This window comes from Bos mutus, chromosome 8 (genome assembly GCF_027580195.1).
Source record: "Bos mutus isolate GX-2022 chromosome 8, NWIPB_WYAK_1.1, whole genome shotgun sequence".
Lineage (NCBI taxonomy): Eukaryota > Metazoa > Chordata > Mammalia > Artiodactyla > Bovidae > Bos > Bos mutus.
The window spans coordinates 83,544,741-83,566,700 of record NC_091624.1 but is presented as its reverse complement, the minus strand read 5'-3'; the positions used below and the strand labels follow the sequence as shown (position 1 = coordinate 83,566,700).

At 35.2% G+C, this 21,960-nt stretch overlaps 1 protein-coding gene across 1 annotated transcript in view; it reads right to left on the bottom strand.

Annotated features, from left to right (window-relative positions):
- CCDC171 (coiled-coil domain containing 171) overlaps positions 1-21,960 on the bottom strand; it is a 338,272-nt gene that overhangs the window by 303,613 nt on the left and 12,699 nt on the right. Inside the window, 4 exon segments of the mRNA XM_070375929.1 lie at positions 8,968-9,099; positions 11,643-11,833; positions 17,240-17,414; positions 21,370-21,505. Coding sequence (XP_070232030.1) covers positions 8,968-9,099; positions 11,643-11,833; positions 17,240-17,414; positions 21,370-21,505 — 634 coding nt within the window.

The window sequence follows — 21,960 nt, the reverse complement described above, 5'->3', positions numbered from 1 at the left end:
ACTCAGTCATATCTGACTCTTTGCAACCACACGGACTAAACACTCCATGGAATTCTCTAGGCCAGAATACTGGAGTGAGCAGCTGATCCCTTCTCCAAGGGAATCTTTCTAACCCAGGGATCAAACCCAGGTCTCCCACATTTGCAGGTGGATTCTTTACTAGCTGAGCCACCAGGGAAGCCCAAGGTGAATGATACTTAATATAAAATTAATACTGAGCTAGTTTTCTGACTGTTTTGTGACTTTGCTTTCAAAGAATTACATTACCATACCATATGTCTGTCTCTTGTAAATGGAGAAAATGAGTATCAGTCCATCATCACAAGTTAAGTGCTTTTTTTTAATTCAACAATGTTTCCAATACAGTATTATGGAAAGACTGTAATACTTATACCATAAAAAATTTATAAAAATGCTATAAATTGAATATTAAGATATGATGTATGCATGATGACTACAGTTAACAACACCATATTGTATTGGGATTCCCAGGTGGTGCAGTAGCCAAGAATCTGCCTGCCAATTCAGGAGATACAAGAAACATGGGTTCAATCCCTGGGTCTGGAAGATCCCCTGGAGTAGCAAATGGCAACCCACTCCAGTATTCTTGCCTGGGAAATTTCATGGACAGAGGAGCCTAGCAGGCTACAGTCCACAGTGTCGTAAAGAACGGGACAGGACTGAGCATGCATGCAGGAGGAGGAGGAGGAGAATCAATTATGTTTCAATAAAACTGGAAAGAAAAAAAGAACTATAGCTATGAAACCCAACACCCTGGCTGCTTTTCATACTAAAAACATTCCGTAAAACCAGAACTCAAATATGAAATGAAACTGTAAGGTCTCAAAAAGTCATAAGTAGAAAGAGGATATCACCACTTAAGTTGACTGGATCAAACCTATCCAATCATCTCTGCTTGCTCCTGAAACCCCACTTAAATGAAGACAGAATAAAAGTGAGTGATAGAAGAGATGACAGCCAACAGATGTCAAAAGCGAATTTGGAAGATGGAAAATAAATGGACAAGTGATTAAGTGATGGGTTTCAGCTTTCTCAACTTTGCTAAATACTCAAAAAAGGCAGGGCCTAATAGCAAGTTGAATTCATATCCATAAAAAAAAAAAAATCAGAAATTGGAAGCAGGAATTACCCCTGAAGCCAAGCCATGGAGTGGCAGTGAACACAGAACACTGTTGGAAGCCTCTATAAGCAGCAGTTAGCTCTGTTCTCAGATCTCCTCTGCCAACTCCCTCCCAGACAAAGGGCCCTCTCCATTCTGGAAAAAGAGAGAGTTTATTTGCAAACCAATAAGGCTGATCCAAAAAGGTTCTGAGGTCATGAAAACCAGACCCAACTGAAGGACAGGATAAGACACTTTATTAAAAATTGGAGGAGACTGGGAAATTGTGGGGGATGAGACCTCACAGCTCTGTTTCTTTCTTTAGCTCCCAGAACATTGACTCCTACACTCAAGGTACTATAAGGACAAGGAAGAGACCAGAAGGCTCCTTTGTGGGGAAATAACCAGGCCGAGGGGAAAAAGCTACAGACTCCGGCCTTTTAAAGGTTCTCCAATTAAATGGAAGGGCTCCACACACAACAAGAGCTTTCTACCAGCTTTTTAGTGCTTCTTTCTTAAACATGAACACACAGACAAGGATCACCAGACATTTGAGGAAAGCTTTTCGTGTGAAATTCAGACAAACGGGATCAAACACTCGGAGAAAACAAAGACAATCTAGGGAGGCAGGGGGAGGGGAACCACCTTCAGAACAAGTATGACTTTCATCCACAGAGTTAAAATAAGGTATTAGAAACATGAAACAAGAAGAGTCTACTATATAAAACTATAGTCAAAGAACAAGAAACAACTCTTGGAAATTAAAAAATTTAAAAGCAGAAAGAGAATTTAATAGAAAAGTTGTGATATAAAATTGAAGAAATCTCTTCAAAAACAGAAAAAAAAAAAAAGAGTGGAAAGCAGAAGAAATTAAGGATGTCAATTTATGGCAAACTGTCCTATAAATCCAATTCAATTCCAATAAAATTACAACAAGGTTTCTTGGTGGAATATAAATAACATGTCAATTCTCAAACTCACATGGAAGATTAAAAGGCTAAGAATAACTCTCCTCCCCACTCCCTCAGAAAATATATTAAGAATATGCAGAAGGGAGTTTGCTCTATCTGATATCAAGAATTACTCTAAAGCCATGGCAAATAAAACAATTTAGTATTGATTTAGAAACAGATCTACAGGTAAGTGAAACAGAACAACATGTAAGTGAAACAGAACAAAGCACCAGGAAACAAACTGTAGATTTTATGAAGGAACCTGATATATGACACAGATGACATTTTAAATCAATAAGTGGTAACAGCATAGACAGGTGAATGACTAGTAGAGACATTTGGTTATCCATATGGAAAAAAATAAAATTAAACCTTCCTTCATGCTCTATACAGAAAAATATTTTTTCTTTATGACTTTAGGTTATATAAGACATAAAAAAGTACTATCAATAAAAGAAAATACTGATACATTCAACTACATTAAAATTTAAAACTGCACACAATGTAAATTGTTTCCATGTCTCCACAAAGAGGAAAAAGATGTTTGCCATGGGATTTAAGTAACCAAGTTATCAAATGTATTTGAAACTCCTATAAATCAATAAGAATATACAAACAAAAAGGATAAAGGGGAAAAAATAAAATTGCGGTTCACAAAAGAAGAAACATGAATGACCAATAAACATAACATGAGCAATGTCAGGGAAACAGAAATTTAAGCAAGAGAAATTTCACACACATTCTAATGCAAAAGAAATTAAATCTGAAAAATACCAAGGGTTCAAGAGACTTCAAGGGAACAGAAAGTCTTCTCTCAAATTGATACAACCACTTGGGAAAATAACTTAGCATATATTTTATCTAATAATTGCAAATACACTAAATACATCCCACATAAAAATATTTGATGTTTATGGAAGCATTGCCTGAAATAACTGAAACTTAGAAAGAAATTAAATTTCAATCAACCCTGTAATGGATGATTATGCTATGATAAATCACTACAGATCAGTTAAATTGAATGAACCAGAGATAGTTTATTAACTAGGCTAAACCTCAAAAACGTAAGAGGGGAGAAAAGTTGGACAAAGACTCATACTGTGTGATACTGCATGCATCTCTTTTAAATACACAAAATACTATAAAAAAATATATATCATCAATGTTTACAGACAGAAAGTTAAACACCAACTTCAGAAGGATGGTTATCTTGTGGGGGTGGGGTGCTAGTGAATGATTCAGTCTTCAGTGATATAAAATGTGTCTGTTATGAATTCTTAGGCAAACATGACAAACACTAAATAATCTAGATGGTAAATGTTGGCAATATTAATGGTATTGATTGGCTATATTGGGTATTAATTAATTATACATTAATCCCTATTAATTTTTATATGTTCAGATACTTGTTACAGGTATATGGTTTAATCAATATAATCCATGTCTGGGGTGCATTATAATATACAAGAAAATTTATTTTCTTTTTTTTTTTTAATTTAATTTTATTTTTAAACTTTACAAATTGTATTAGTTTTGCCAAATATCAAAATGAATCCGCCACAGGTATACATGTGTTCCCCATCCTGAACCCTCCTCCCTCCTCCCTCCCCATACCATCCCTCTGGGTCGTCCCAGTGCACTAACCCCAAGCATCCAGTATCGTGCATCGAACCTGGACTGGCAACTCATTTCATACATGATATTATACATGTTTCAATGCCATTCTCCCAAATCTTCCCACCCTCTCCCTCTGCAACAGAGTCCATAAGACTGTTCTATACATCGGTGTCTCTTTTGCTGTCTCGTACACAGGGTTATTGTTACCATCTTTCTAAATTCCATATATATGCGTTAGTATACTGTAAGAAAATTACAAAAGAACTATAAAATACCTCATGCAGTTATACATCCAAATTAACTTGCCTCCTCCCAAATAAATTTTTTAATTTTTTTGTCACAGAATTTATTTTCTAATCAAACCAAAGATACTTGGATTCCTATAGTGAGTGAGTGTGTGTCTGTGTGTGCAACAAATTAAATCACGTTAGTTCAGTTCAGTCGCTCAATCGTGTCTGACTCTTTGAGACCCCATGGACTGCAGTACCCCAGGCTTCCCTGTCCATAACCAACTCCCACAGCTTGCTCAAACTCATGTCCATCAAGTCGGTGATCCCAACTTAATTAAATCACATTAAGGGTAGAACTGTGATGTTGGAGAAGACTCTTGAGCATCCCTTGGACTGCAAGGAAATCAAACTAGTTAATCCTAAAGGAAATCAGTCCAGAATATTCACTGGAAGGACTGATGCTGAAGCTGAATCTCCAATACTCTGGCCACCTGATGTGAGGAACTGACTCATTGGAAAAGACCCTGATGCTGGGAAAGACTGAAGGTGGGAGGAGAAGGGGACAATAGAGGATGAGATGGTTGGATGGCATCACCGACGCAATGGACATGATTTTGAGTAGGCTCCAGGAGTTGGTGATGGACAGGGAAGCCTGGCGTGCTGCAGTCCATGGGGTTGCAAAGAGTCAGACATGACTGAGCAATTGAACTGACTAACTGAAAGGCAGGGGAAATTGAGTGAGTTTTTTTTTCCACTAGAGGGAGGTGTTGAACTTAAAATATTTTAAACTGGAGTTTGTTTTTGAACTGACATTTAACATCAAAGTAAACCACACTGTGCTGTTAGAAAATAAACTTCCTTTCTTTCCACATCTTCCAGAAACATAGCCCCAAAAGTGTAATTCTTTATATGCACTTATATAAACAATATTTCTTGAACTCCAAAATAAGGTTTCAAGTCTGAAGGATTCAAATAGTTAGAACATATCAGAGTTAAAGTACTCCTCCTTCCTAACCTATGAAATAAAATAACATAGATATAGTTACAACCTTAGTCCAGTACATGGTTATCTCTCTAAATCCCCAAAGTCAGCACAGTTTGACAATCAAAAACAGTGCTCACTGGTAACTTTATGTAATACCTATCACAGTTATAAAACGTGAAGATTCAGCAATTATACTTCTAGGCATTTACACAGGTGAATCACTTGTATGACAGCCCGAAGACACAGGCAAGGATGTTGGTGAATCATTCATTTTAAAGTGAAGCAAAAAATTTTGAAGGAAATAAAATATAGATCAATAAGGAATTTGTTAAACGTATTAGGAAAACAGAAACGTAACAGAAAAGCTCGCAAGCACTACAAGAATAACGCAAGAATTAAAAGATGGACACTGAGTATTACTGAGGCATATTTAAGTAATTATATGTTTATATACCCTTAGATGAGGGGTAGGACTGGAGTGGGCAGAGTAACAGGGCAGACCTCTACTTTCTGTTTTAAAGTTCCCTTATATTGGAGGCATTTTTACAATGAGAACAATGTATTTTATTTCTATAAATTGACTATTAAGATATGTTTGACCATTGATATAAGATATTGATATATTGCGGAGAAGGCAATAGCACCCCACTCCAGTACTCTTGCTTGGAAAATCCCATGGACGGAGGAGCCTGTTAGGCTGCAATCCATGGGGTCGCTGGGAGTCGGACACGACTGAGCGACTTCACTTTCACTTTTCACTTTCATGCATTGGAGAAGGAAATGGCAACCCACTCCAGTGTTCTTGCCTGGAGAATCCCAGGGACGGGGGGAGCCTGGTGGGCTGCCGTCTATGGGGTCGCACAGAGTCGGACACGACTGAAGTGACTTAGCATAGCATAGCACTGATATATTGATATATGTTTGACTTACATTGATATATGTTTGACTATTGATAAGATATAATTGACTATTAAGGAATGTTTGGAAATAACAGGCAGTACCAGCGCCAGACTCACTTTCTACATCATTTGCTTACACAGGGCACCAGTGGACGGTTTCCCAGGAAACTACAAAGAAAAACTCCTTGCTACCCTAGATCATTTAAGACAAAATTCTGAAATACTTCCTTTCCATGCAACAAACTCCAAGTTGTCCCTGGATCACAGCTGCACTTACCCGGTCATGCTGACATGCTGTATACCCCATCCCTAACTGCTGTCTTAGCACACATCCCACTGACAGATGCCCAATCTGATCCCACACCTAGTCTGATATCTTCCTTTACCACCACCCCCAACTCTTCCTCTTCCGCCTTCAGTCTGTGGTATTATTTTCAATGAACATTTCCCACGCTCCTCTGCCATCACAAGCTCTCACCTCACTTGATCACTAGATATATAAATCAAATTTAGCCAGTGAATGAGGAAAGGGTCACTTTATTCCCTGGCCTAGTTACAGAATTTTGGAAATAAAATAAATATGAAAACATACATTCATCTTCTAAATGCTTTTAATTCTACTGATGAGTTATACATTGAAGTAAACTATAAAAATGACAAAGGAAAGAACGTGGCAATTTACCACCGCATGTCTCACACTGCCTACAGTAGTAAAGCTCATGGCTAATAAGCATCCTCAAAGTTTTCACTGCTACTGCAGAAACAAACACATATTTAAATAAATAGAAGCAAAACATAAAATAACATTTTCCCAAGATCAAATATTACGTCATTCTAAAATTACTATGGCTTTGCTTTGTTTTGAAATTTCAAAGAATGCCAAGAGAAGCATGGAATTTTTATGTTTATCAAAAGAGGACATGAATTTAAAAAAATGAAAAACGCTTTTTTAAAATGAGATAACTCCATTAAGAATCCCCATTAATATTCCAGAGAAGTACACCTCTATTTATCACTTAAATACTGGGTAAGAAAGGAGACATGGCATAAAATTAAGATTTTTCTTTTATACAAGCCTGAATTCTAAAGCCCAGATGAGAGAAATATTGTACCAGCTTTGTCTGTTTAAGATGGGGCTTCATTGAGGTTTTTTTTAAACTTATTTTAAAAACTGAATTCCCTTGGAGAGTTACACAAAAGAACACTATGTGATACTAACACCTAATTATAGGATGAAACCTAAACCCATCAACAGCCAATAGAGAGAGGAGAGAATTTTCATCTAGCCCTCAATCAAGTTGTTTAAAAAAAAAAAAGGCTTTTTTAAAATCTAAAAGATTTCTAAGCTTGCTTTATAAAAGGAAAAGCAGTTTTCTTTTGTTAAAATAAAAAGGCCAAGGAATTAAGAGACAGAGTTCTGAACATTTCAGTTATGGAATACAAAAAAATCTATCTCACAGGTGGTAGTAACCTAAGGAATATATTCCTATTCTTACCACACATGATAATTAAAGATTGACAAAGAATTCCAAATTCCCTTAATACTTCATAATATAAAGTCTGATTGAACCATATATATTTCATGTGAGATTTAGAGGATTGATCAGGAAACTGTATTAAAATCATATCATCTACACATTTAAATACAGGTCTCTGCAATATATTTTATAAATTTGGGGCTTCCGACCGGTAGTAGTGGAAATTTCTGAGTATTCAAAAATAAAGAGGTTATTTTCATTTACTTATGTGTACTAGTTCGTTTTAGGTAACCATGAAGACAATTATCAATAACAGCTCAAATGCCCTCTGCTCTGTGATAAATTTCCCCCAAACTCCCAGGAAATTCATTTCTCTTTTATGACCCTATAGCATTTTCTTTAAAATTGTATTATATTACAATATTTTCTCCTCTCTTTATATGCCTCTCCATGTTGAAAGATCCTTTAGGAAAGAAATCATATTTTAATCAATTTTATATCCTCAGGACCCACAGCAGGAAGTCAGCAAGTACTTAGGGAATGAATAAAGGAACAAGTGACTGACTGAATGAGAGGACTAACTAACTACAAAATTATAAGCAGACTCTAAAAATACCAAGAGGTCTAAAGAGTAACTATCTTTACAGCTTTCACAGAGGGAGTGACTGGGAAGAAAAGCATTGCCCAAGGAACAAAGGTTTGGGAAATATGTGATCCCGTTGGTATTCTCAACACTTACATATGCAACAAATTCAGTACTTCCACTGTTTACTGCCAGATTTCACTCTTAAAGAAATAGGTGCCTCCTATTCTGTACAGGTTTGGGGCCACCTGCGTCTTATAAAACTTTTCCTAACACAAAAAGCAACTGTAAAATTTATTTTAGGTGAACATTTTTCATTCTGTAAAGAACACATACCTTTGACATCTATATAAAGACTACATTTCAATGTCATTTTGTGTAGAAAAACTGTCTTATCACAAATTAATAGAAGAAATAATGGAAATTTATTTGAAATTTTAAATTGGTTGATTAGTGAATGAACAGTTTTAATTTCTCCTAACTCTCCTTCAAAGTAATTTACAGAATGTCCTAAAGATATGCAATATACACAGAAGTAAGAATCTGGAGACTCATAATCTTTTCCCACACTAATTGCTCAGTCTATGATATGACTAAATCACAAACTGCAGTCTGCTCATCTATAATGGAAATTATTAGATAAAACCAGTGATTTTCAAATTGCACTGTGTGTTGGCAGGGAAAGGGTTAAAAGAACATGATTAAGAATTTGCACTTCTTAAATAGAGTTCAAAAGAGAGTATTACTATACTATATGATTTGTAAGCATCTTTTAATATCCAAAATCTAACTATTCTATTTCTTTATGTTATTAAAGACTGCTAATAGTCTCCCATTTTAAACTGGAAAACCAAATGCCAAGTGTATATATATGTCCTTTAAAAATCAAATAATTTATGCAATGGAAGTCACCTGACTCTAATTCTAATAGTATCTTTTTGAACCAGTTGCCCATATTGTCACGTAACTACAAATGAAACATGGCTTTCTACGAATTATTTTCTCCTTGAGTAGGCGAGTCAATTATCTCACTAATGTAAATTTTAATATCATAAGCATTAAAAAGACATATTGAAGGATCTGAATTATTATTTTTAAATACCTGGACTATAAATTGTAACTCTCTTCTCTCTGCTTCCCATTGTTCTGCTTGTAATCTAAGCTCCTCCAATGCTGTCTCTCTGATATGAGACTCCATCTCATTCTTCTCCTCCTGATGTTTTTCCAATGCTTCCTTTACATGAATAAAATCTTGCTTTACTAGTTGATCAATAAAAGTTACCTTTCTTCCTTCATCCGCAATTTAAACATACAAAGGGCTTTCCTTACCCATAGACTGTTAAAACTCACTACAATTTATGTTAGAAGAATTAATAGAATGATTATATTTTGACAATCAGAATAATATCTGAATAAGAAGCTATGATTACCCATTTAATTCAAGCAACATTTCATATATGTAATCCATATAATGATAGATACAGGTAGATATAGATACAGATATTGATAGATACAGGTAGATATAGATACAGTATTGATAGATACAGATAGATATAAATACAGATGTTAAATATAGATATTTAAACCAATCTTTCCAAAAAACTTAGCTGCAGGGGACTGAACAAAATGCATCCTGATAAAAAGACAAAAACAAAGTAGACTGTCGGGCATATATGTAATCTATATGTAAATCTGTATGTAAAGGAGATAATATGGAAAGCTCTAATTTCCTATGAATATCAAATATTTGAAAAATGAAATAAAACATTTTTAGGTCTGGACTATTAACTAATTTCTTGTTCTACAGATAAGCAGTATTTGCAAGATGTTTTCTTGAGTGATTTTCTTAGTTGCGCTACATTTACAGGATCTAATTTGGTTCAAAACATTAGAAGTATAAAATGCAGGTTTCCTGAGAAGCCCAAGTTTCTAAACTGTAGGGTTTAAAACTCAATCTGCATTAACACAAGGAGAAAGATTCTGTGGTTTACGTGAGAGAGAGGGAAAACCTCCCCTGTCCTTATAAACTATAGCATGGATCTGCAAAGTAAAGACTGCCCTCCCAACACTACTGGAAAGCCAACAGGGAGAGCCTTGAGACCTTTTCCCCTTAGAGGAAAACAGTGACTCCTCTTTATTCCCAAAGGTCTCCATGCAGATTAGTTCAAAGCCAATCGTGTAAAATCAAAGTTCTCCTACCAAACAGATGCTCAAGATCACATCAAGATCCATAAGAGATCTGAGATGCAAGCTGACTGACTATAAGGAATGCTGCCACCATTTCTCTCTTTTCCCCGTAATTCTAAGACATTTTACGTGGGGCAGTTTATATAGAGCAGCCCAGGAACTCGTAGTTCCAGTTGTCACTAAACTCCCCTCATTCAAAAACTAATGCAACCCTTGTCTATGTCTGGCACCGTTTCAGAGTCTAAGAATATTACAGTAAATAGAAGAGACAACTGTGACTGTTAGCAAGCAGGAAATCAAAAGGAGACATGCTGACAATGGAAGGGAACCATTGTGCTAAAACTTTTACATTTGGCAAATGCATTTGTAAAATTATTTTTAGTGAAGATTTATTTCCAGTATTCTGAAAGTCATTTACACCCTTGGTAAATGGAAAGCATTTTTACCACATATTTTTTTTTTTTTAATTTAAATTGGTACTTGAAAAAAAATGGCAAACACAAACAATTCAAAATCTTTTAGGTGAGTGGCAACTTCAACTTTAAACCATGCTTTTACTTTAGAAACTAAAAAAGAACAAAAAAATGGGAGGATAAATAGCTCACAATAATTTCAGTAAAAGGCCATATATTTCACCTACCATGCCATATACAATGTACTCTACATATATAATGAAGTTTATATCAGATATATACAAATTTTTCTGTGTTTATTGTATATTCAGGTCAAAATCTAGGACCCACATTTCTAAAATTCCAACTTTTCATGCTGCTAGACCAAAAGGATTGTGGGTTCTTATCTTCTTACAATATTCCCACATAAGTGGGTTTTTTTAAAATTTTGATCAGAGAACTCAAACTGTTTTTCACAAAAGAAACAGTATATATACTCACATATTGCTAAAGCATATTACAAAACAGACCTGCAAATATGACCCTAAAAAAAAAGAAGAAAGGGAGAGAGGAAAGGAGTTGGGAGGAGTAAAGAGGAAATCAGATTTGCTTGCTTTCTGGCATTTTCCTTTCCAAAGATAACTTCAAATAATGTATAATACATATAAGTTGTATCCGACTCTTGCAACCCCATGGACTGTAGCCTGCCAGGCTCCTCTGTCAATGGGATTCTCCAAGCAAGAATACTGGAGTAGGTTGCCATTTCCTTCTCCAGGGGATCTTCCTGACCCAGGAATCAAACCCAGGTCTCCTGCATTGCAGACAGATTCTTTACTGACTGAATTACAAGGGAAGCCCATAATACATATCTGCTGCTGCTGCTAAGTCGCTTCAGTCGTGTCTGACTCTGTGCGATCCCACAGACAGCAGCCCACCAGGCTCCCCCGTCCCTGGGATTCTCCAGGCAAGAACACTGGAGTGGGTTGCCATTTCCTTCTGCAATGCATGAAAGTGAAAAGTGAAAGTGAAGTCGCTCAGTTGTGTCCGACTCTTAGCGACCCCATGGTCTGAAGCTTACCAGGCTCCTCCATCCATGGATTTTCCAGGCAAGAGTACTGGAGTGGGGTGCCATTGCCTTCTCCAATAATACATATCAATGAATATTAAATACAGAAGAATTTCTTCATGAAATATTTACCTGTAGAGTTTTCTCTAGTCTGCTTTTTTCTTTCGTAAGTAAATCATATTCCTGATGGCAATTTTGAATTATATTGTCCCTTTCTTCCAAATCATGTTCAAATCTTCTGCACTCTTCTTTCCATTTCTGCTGGGAAATCTGGAATGCTTTCTCGATCTCATTTGCCTTTCCCTGAAGTTCTACATTCTGAGCTATTAAAAATATAAAAGAATAACAGGTATATTTACAACCACAAATTAAAACATAGGAGCTCAAAAACCTAGGCACTAGAGCTGATTTCATTTACAATGTCATCTTAAAACAAAACATTTAACCACTTCATACCAGTCTACATTGAAAAGTTCCTGTCCCAGAACCTATTTTATATATTCTCAATCTCTTCTTCCCCTCCAGACAGAGGTGATTTTGCCATGAATTGGTTATGACATATTCCTAGAGCACATCCAAGTTTAGGTGCACCAGCTGCAACTCAAATGTTTTTTTCTCCTATTCAAGAAAATAAATGTTTTTTTTTTTTTTTTAAGACAGTTAAAAAAAAAAACTGGATACTCTTTTTTTTTCTTAGTTTTTTTTTTCTTTTTTTTTTTTTAAATTTTATCTTATTTTTAAACTTTACAATATTGTATTGGTTTTGCCATATATCAAAATGAATCCACCACAGGTATACATGTGTTCCCCATCCTGAACCCTCCTCCCTCTCCCTCCCCGTACCATCCCTCTGGGTCGTCCCAGTGCACCAGCCCCAAGCATCCAGTATCGTGCATTGAACCTGGACTGGCAACTCGTTTCATATATGATATTATACGTATTTCAATGCCATTCTCCCAAATCATCCCACCCTCTCCCTCTCCCACAGAGTCCAAAAGACTGTTCTATACATCAGTGTCTCTTTTGCTGTCTCATATATAGGGTTATTGTTACCATCTTTCTAAATTCCATATATATGCATTAGTATACTGTATTGGTGTTTTTCTTTCTGGCTTACTTCACTCTGTATAATAGGCTCCAGTTTCATCCACCTCATTAGAACTGATTCAAATGTCTTCTTTTTAATGGCTGAGTAATACTCCATTGTGTATATGTACCACAGCTTTCTTATCCATTCATCTGCTGATGGGCATCTAGGTTGCTTCCATGTCCTGGCTATTATAAACAGTGCTGTGATGAACATTGGGGTACACGTGTCTCTTTCCCTTCTGGTTTCCTCAGTGTGTATGCCCAGCAGTGGGATTGCTGGATCAGTAGGCAGTTCTATTTCCAGTTTTTTAAGGAATCTCCACACTGTTCTCCATAGTGGCTGTACTAGTTTGCATTCCCACCAACAGTGTAAGAGGGTTCCCTTTTCTCCACACCCTCTTTTTTAAAAGCCTTGATAGATTACAAATTTTGATTTTTGACTTGGCAAACAATACTTGTGGCGTATCTCATACTTAAGACCATCACAAAATTGAGGTTGTGAACCTTAAAACTAGAACTCTTTGCTCCCCTAAAGTTAGGCTCAACCTCCCATCCTAGTATTAACTCAACAATAACTATCACTTCCGAACTCACTATGGCTGCTGTTCTGTTTCAGCATCTAGAAAAGAAGTAATGAAAGGCTTCCAGGTCTGTCTTCACCACCTACCACCTGATTAAACCTCTCTGACTCTCTAACACTCAGTGGGAATAAAGTGCCTCCTAGTTACACTGCTGTAAAGATAACACGGGAGTACCAGTGATGGACAGGGAAGCCTGGCGTGCTGCAGTCCATGGGGTCGCAAAGAGTGGGACACAACTGAGCAACTGAACTATACTTGTTAAACAAACCAAAAAAAAAAAAAAACACTATTTGTAGTATTATTTCTAATTATATTTGTGTTTTAAATGGATCAAGTATTCAAAGGGTTCAAAATACAAAAGTTATTTAAAAGATACAAAAAGTCTCCCTCCCATTCAGTTACAAGTATTGTATCGTTTAGCATCCTGTATTGCAAGTAAATTTAAGGCCATTTTGATTCCTGTTCCTTTGCAAATGGCTTATTTTTCTTTCCTTTTCTTTTCTCTCTGAAAGCTTTAGAATCTTTACTTTGTCTCTATTTTCTGGAATTTCATAATGCTGTGCCTTCACGTGTCTTGCCTGGAGAATCCCAGGGACAGAGGAGCCTGGTGGGCTGCCGTCTATGGGGTCACACAGAGTCGGACACGACTGACGCGACTTAGCAGTAGCAGCATGACTTCACGTGGGTCTATTTTCTTCCACTGTGGTAAATATTCAGTGGGCCCTTTCAATCTGGTAATTCATATCTTTCAGTTCTGAGGTGTTTTCTTTTTAAGTAATTTCACTGATCATTTATCCCTTTCTGCTTTCTCTCTTATCTCTTTCAAGATCATCCACTATTTAGACTGGTCCTCAAAGTTTCTTGCCTTTTCTCTTTCATCTTTCTACCTTTGTCTCTAATTTGGGGAAATTTTTCCCACCTTCATCTTCCAGTGCTTTTGTTGCCATTTTTCATTTCTGACTTCATATTTTTAATTTCTAAGAGGCTTTTATTTTCTTTATATCCCCCAGTTCTTATACCTTGGACAGACCATATTCTTTTTCAGCTGTGAGGGTATTAATAATGCTTATTTGTTAAATCTGCTCCTAGCAGAGTTTTTGATTCTTCCAGATTAATGCTTTTCACTCCGTTTTAGAGGATTTCCCCAAGTATCTGCTAATTCTTGGTTATCTGTTCCCAATTAAGCATAACTATAAGGGTGGCACATCTTTTATATACTCACATAACTATTGCCCAGATTCTGAGCTTGAGGACAGAAGCTGATAACCGTGGTCTGATAAATGTGGGAAGGAAACTCCCTACCTCACTATCATTAGGTTTTTCTCTTAGCTTGGTCAGATGACCCATGGAAGGGTCTTCCAAGTTCCCACACGGAGTGTAGTAATCTCAAGGCTCACTTTTGGGAAAGTCAATAGAAAAAAGAATCTAGAAGCAATAGACCCTCAGTATTCAGTAGTAGTATGTTATCTTCCTGGTTTTGCCAGTCTGGAAACCCTGTATTTTATCTTCTCCAGATATTAAGCCCCCAATCTACACTAGGAAGTGGGAGCAATCCCAGAACAGCAGGCTCTTGGGAAGGGCATCTAAGAACATATGTGGTTCTAGAGCAAACAGCTATTAACTAACCTCCTTTATTTTACTGGGGCTTAGGATTCTGACATCTTAAGTCTGCTAAGTCAGTTATCCTTCGTCCACTTGTTTTTCAACTTCCAATATTTTCTCTCTTGTCTTGTCTCCTCTCTCAATCATTATGAGTTTATCTCTTTTAAAATCCCATAAATTCATTAGGTTTTTTCCTACTCTACCCTTAATATTTTATCACAAAAATTTTGAAAAATAAGGTTTAGAGTAACAGTATTGTACAATGAACACCTATGAACTTCAGACTAGATTCTATGCTTAACATTTTGCCATATATATATTCTTTACACATTCATCCATACATCTATCCATGCATGCATTCATTTTCTCCATCCATCAAACCATCATAGTTCTTATACATTTCAAAACAAGGTGCAAATAAAAGTAAATTTCAATCCTGAATAACTGAGCATTCATATCAATAATTAGAATTAAAATATATAATTCAATTATTTTGCAGGTAAAATTTACATATAGTGAAATTGATTAATCTTAAGTGTACCATTCAAAGAGATTTGATAAGTGCATACACTAATGTAGCCCAAACCCTTATCAAAATAAAGAACATTTCCTTCAATCTGAAAATTTCCCCCTACCTTTTTCGAGTCAGTCCCCCCCACCAACCCATCCTAAAGGTAACCATTGTTCTGATTTTTTTCAACAACAAATAGTTTTTTCTGTCCTAGAATTTTATATAATGGAATCATACAAGAAGTCATCTTCTGTGTAAAATTTCACTCAGCATAATATTCTTGAGGTTCATTCATGTTATTGAATGTATCAAGAGTTAGTTCATTTTTATTGCTGAGCAGTATTTTATCCAATGAATATACAAAAATGTTTTCTTCTTTTGTTAATGGACATTTAAGGTTTTTCTCCAATTTGGGGCTGTCATAAATAGAGCTGCTATGAAATTCTTATACAAGTCTTTTGTGGACAAATGTTTCTCAGAGAAAATACCAAAGAGTGAAACTTCTGGGTCATTGGAGAAAATAATATGCTTATTTTAAAAGAAATTGCCAAGTTTTTTTCTAAAGTAGTTGTACCATTTCACTTTCTCACTAACCAAATATAAGAAAGAGTTCCAGTTGCTCTATATCTGAACATATTTGGTATTGACAGTCATTTCTGAAGCCATCTGATGTCTATGCAGTGACAGTCAGTGTGATTTTAATATGCATTTCCTTGATGACAAGTGAGGGGAAGCATTTTTCATGTGACTACTAGAATTCTATCTTCCTCTGCGAAATGTCTGTTGAAATCACCTGACTTTGGGCAAGTAACTTTCCATCTTTCCTGGACTTCAATTTCTTCATAATTAAATAGAAGTCATTAACTTGTATATCTGGTGCCTTTCAAGTCTTATAATCCTAACTGTCAGACAGTAGTGTAGTAATTAAATGTCAAAGGTAATCAAAATTATCTTTGACCAATGGCCAGACCAAGACTAAGGATAGTAAGCTTTATAATACTATAACTTTGACATTTGTTGAGTCCATGCAATTAACAAAGCACTTTTGTTTTCTCATTTCATTTTTAAAACAGTTTAGTTTCAAGTATCAGTATGTGGCAGGATCAGGACCTAAATCTAAATCTTATGAATTCATGTTCAGTGTTCTCTTCATTAAAATTAACTGAGTATAAGAATGTTCAGGGAAACACTATTCTTAATAACCAAAAACTAAACACTACCCACTACCACTGTCAACAAAAATGGATGAATATAAGTGTGGTATGTTCTCACTATATAGTATTAAACATCAATATTAAGTTCATATGACAATAGGATGAACTCATGAACACAGTGTCGAGGAAAAGCAGCCAGACACAAAAGAGTACATACTCTATGATTCCTTTCCTATAAAGTACAAAAAGGAGGCAAAATAAATTAATGTCCTGCTATTAAAAATCAGGATAGCAGTCATCTATGTGGAAGACTTTGATAATTTTCCATTCCATGACCCAGGTGCTGGTTATAAGTCATACACATAGCTAGGCACATTTCTTTACATATATTATACTCTGTGGTTCCTATACCTGGCTAATCAACAAATCAGCTGCAATGCTTCTTGAACATATAGATTCTCTGAGGCTAGAGATTCTGTTTCAGATTATATGGGACAGGAAGCCCATAATTCTTTTTTAAATCTCTATTTGATTCTACTGATTATTCATGGAACAAGTGCTCTACAAAGCGAGTAACAGAATTTTGAACCTCTTTCTATAAATATACAAAAACATTAATGTCAAGTAAATGAATGTTCACATAATTGCCAGAAAGCATACACACAACAGCAAAGTCTGTCTATCCAAAGCCAGTCATACCTCTGCTCTTATACGAAATCCATACACAACAGGGAGCAATGATATACAATGACATTACAACCCTAAACATGGAAAGAAACAGAAGTAGTTTACCACAGAGTTTTTCTTGTATCCTGTGTGCCTCAGCTAGCCTTTCTTCAGCAGCCCGTCTTCCGAGTCCAGCTTCCTTTCTAGCAACAGCCAGGTCATACTCCAGACTTTGTCGCAATGCCTCTCCTTTTTCAACCTCGGATCGCAGCTTGGCAATCTGGCTCTCATAGCTTGCCAGCTAAAAGCAGATTTCTGGTATCATGAACCAATGTTAAAACATGTCTCCAAGATTATGAGACCATGTACTCAAACACTTAAATTAACACAGAAATTTGTTTCTGTAATATTTATAAGACAAGAATTTATACATTGTTACTTCCTAAAAGACTGGAAAAGAAGCACTAACCTGACTATCAAATAACACTGATTAATTTTCTTATTCTAGAGAATCCACTAAAGAACAAAAATTAAAATGAAAAAAATTCTTATATGAACTTCTTATCCAAAATAAAGAGAAGTTAAAAGGTTTTAATCAGAAATAGTCATATGTAAAAAAGGCATGACATATAGTAAGCATTTAAAAATTCATTCTCTCCTTCCTTTCTAATCCATAATTGAAACCAAGAAGCTAAATATTTTATACATATTTACTCGATAAATATTGATAAATATCATCTATATTATTTCTCTTGATTATGATATTACTGATAGAGCATAAAGTAATAAAAGTACCAATTCTGCAGGTGTTTTAATAAACAAATATCTAATTTATCTACTATTTGCAAGAGTTTGAACCAGATGATTTATAAAGTCCCTTCCCACTCTTAAATTCTGTGATCTAAACAAAGATTCATTAAATGATAATAAATACTTGCTATATCTCAAGTACAGTGAAAGTATAAAAACAAACATTATAGAGCTCTTGATCACAAGTAATGAAATACTATAGAAAAGCATAAGGGATTAGTTTTACAAAAGAGGTAAAAATATTATGATAGTTCAAAGAAAATCAAAATTACTTATTGCTGGAGGGAGAGAAAGAGATGGCGGATGAGAGAGAACATTATTATAAAGGAAAGCACAGAGCTACTACATCAGGCTAGAAATAATGGTTCAATTACTAAGAAAGAAGAAAAGACAAAAAGAATTTCTAAAGGGCAACATCAGAAATTACCGTTAAGTAGCTGTGTAGCTGTTAATATGTAGAACACAGAAGGAGTTATACTCTTTCTAGCATATAAAAAATAATTTTCATTTAAAAAATGTTATAAAAGTAACTTCAGCACACTTAACACTCACAAAATAAGAATCTACAATTATCTTTTAATATAGTAAGTTAATGAAAAAAATAAAACCTTAATTACACATTCAAGGTAACTCCATTAATTTCAGAATCACTCCATCCCTCAGGAATAAAGCTGTTAACATCTGGGCATCCCAGTTATGCCAGTCATTTACCTGTTTGCGCTCAGACCCACTCCACCCCCTATCCTTCTCCACACTGCTCTGTATTCCAGGAACTACACGTGCCATGATGACCTGACCATGGCTTCTCAAGAGTCTGAGTCAATAAGAGGCACTGTGCTGTACCTGAGGACAGGAAAGGAGAAGCCAGGGTATTTGTCCCTCTCTCAATCTACCCTGAGTAGCATCTCTTCCTTGTGCTTGCAAATACTTCTAGATAGGCCCTCCATCCATGGCCCTAATTTTTTCAACCTTAGGAGTGGAAGTGGCTTCCTAATGTTACTACCCTCTGGGTCACCTTAACATCCCCCATTTGTCTCTACCTCTTCTGGTATTTGTGTAATCAATTCCACTTGGACATCAAGTAGTATTACTCTTAATATCAGAAATAGTTTCGAGATGGGTTCTCTGTTCTGTAAGCTTGGGGTTTTTTTTTTTTAATTTTTAAATTCTACCTATAAATGATATTGAGCTTCCCAGGTGGCTCTAGTGGTAAAGAATATGCCTGCTGATGCAGGAGACTCAGGAGATGCAGGCTCAATCCTCGGGGTGGGAAGATCCCCTGGAGGAGGAAATGGCAACCCACTCCAGTATTCTTGCCTAGAGAATCTCATGGACAGAGGAGCCTGGCAGGATACAGTCCATAGGGTTACAAAGAGTCAGACACGACTGAAGCGACCTAGCATGCACGCATAAATGATATCATTCAGTATTTGCCTTTCTCTGTCTGACTTATTTCACTCACCGTAATGCCCCCAAGGTCCATCTATGTTGTCACAAATGGCAAGAGGCACTCTTTTTATGGCTGAGTAATATTCCATTAAATATATGTATTGTGTGTGTGTATATACAAACATTTTCTTTATCCATTCAGCTATTGATGGACACTTAAAGATATTTTATGCCAATCACCCAGTGTATTAGTATTAGTGTTAGGAGCACCTGATAAGGCAAATATCTGGCCTTAGTTTTTAGATGCTGCCTTGCTTTATAATGGACACATTTAGAAATCATATGGCTAAAAAAATATTAAATATTAAATTAATATATATGTAAAATATATATGTAAAATCATCTAAACATCTAAAAATCATCTAAACAAATAATTGAAACAATAAGAATGTATAGTAATTGGAGCTGAACCAATCATAACTACCTATTTTGAGAAAGTTCCCTTTCTTCCATAAGATAATTTCCTATCTCTTTAACGTGAACACATAATCCAAAATATTTTGATCATATGAAAGGCAGTAAATGTATGTTCTGCTAAGAGAAATGTGATAACTATATATGTATGTGAAAGAACATATTTAATGGATGAATGATTATCACAATACTAATATTCTCAAGTAAAATGTATGATTGGTTTTAAAAAATATGTTTTGGAGATTATGAATAATTAGCACCCATTTAACAAATACAACTTGATATTCAGTATGTAATAATACAACATAAATAAAAGCAATTATTACTTCGATTATTTAAAATTATCTCAACTGCCATTAAAAATACAAATAAAACAGTTACATACTGATCACTTGTCATTTTAATCATAAACCATCATTCCTTAGATAAGCTGAAAAAAAATATTTATTAAACACACAATTACTGAGGACCTACTATGTGCCAATAAGCAACTCAGGAGGTACACAAAAAAAGCATGGTTACTGCATTCAGCTCTCAGGAAGCTTAAGGACTAAAGAAGATTAGGTAAGTGTGAAATAAATGTTCTAGCTCTAAAATATCTGTAACAACATATTATAGAAGAGCAGAGAAAAGAGTAATTATTTTCACCTTTAAAAAGCTTTAAAAGGTGTCCCAACAGAACAGCATTGGAATTTAACAAAAACAGAAGGAAAATACACAGTTTACGTTTGACTGTCAATACATTACAACCAGTATTACTGTTCACAGGCACTTCACAAGTTCTATTTCACCTAATTATCTCAACAACCCTGAGGACCAGTGTTTCACAAGGAGAAACCAATGATGTACAAGATAAATAACTTGCTGAAGGCCACATACCTTGTAAATGGAAGGACCAAGAATGAGTCCAGGTCTCTGTAATTCGATATTTTTTTCACTACATCAGGCTACCTAAGCTGAGCTTTAAGAATGAGTAAGATTTAAATAGAGAAAAAGAAGAAAACAGAGAAAAAAGACAACAGACAGAAGAGACATACACATATAATTCATGAATTATCCTAGAGTAAAAAGTAACTACTGTCTTTGGAATATATGCATATACATGTGAAATACATATATTTATATACACACATGCTAATAAAAGATATAATAATATAATTAAAAAGAAACTACAATAATTCATGAATTACACTATGATTAAAAGGTCCATACTCAAATTTAAGAGGCTGTTCCATGACTGAGACCATACGGAACCTACATTAAGATTTCCAAAACGTCTGATTTACAAATATCCCTTAGTCACCAAACATATACATCAATTAACACTTTTGATCAAATGTGTTGATCGTTAATTAAAATAAAATTAAGACAACATACAAATAAATTAAAAAGTTCATTAAATTTCTACTTTAACACTCAAACAATTTCATTATATTTAAAAAATCATGTTATATTAATTTCCTTTTTAAGCACGAGAATGTTATAGTGATAAATGTTGAAACAAGGAGTTTCTAATATGTGAAATGAATCTAAAATAATCAAACCCTACGTTTAACGTTATATAAGAAGAAAATAAATTCTACCTCTGCATTGTGCTTAGTTGTTATTTCTAATTTTTCTTTCTTAGCCCGATGGAGTTTCTTTCTGAGATCAGCAGTAATATCCAAGTCTGTTTCACTTTTAACCATTTGTTTTATATCAGATGAGGCATTCTTCAACCTATCAAAAGAAAATATAATTCTTATTAAGTAAATTTCAGGCACTTCTGGTATATCTGATAATTTACTTCTCAAAAAACAGGGGACATGCTATGGTCCTTGCCCGAAAGAAATGTTCCAGTAAAAGACTGACTGCAAAAGCTAAGACAGAAATGCAAAGCAGTATATAAACAAATCACTGTCCACTGGGAAACCACCACACTGTTCAAGACAGGTTATTCAAGGTTATCTCATCCTACCACAAGCTGACAAGTTTTGGAGATGACTGAGTTCTTTCCTTACTACTCTTTTAAATAACATGTTTAAATTATGCAAATAAAACACATACTACAAAAAGTATAAAAGAATACAGATTCATGCTTTAAAATGAAAGACTAAAGCACTCTCTTTTCCCAAAATTAAAATTTTAACCAAAATAACAGCAAAGAGAATAAAGAGATATAAACGCAAAAGGAG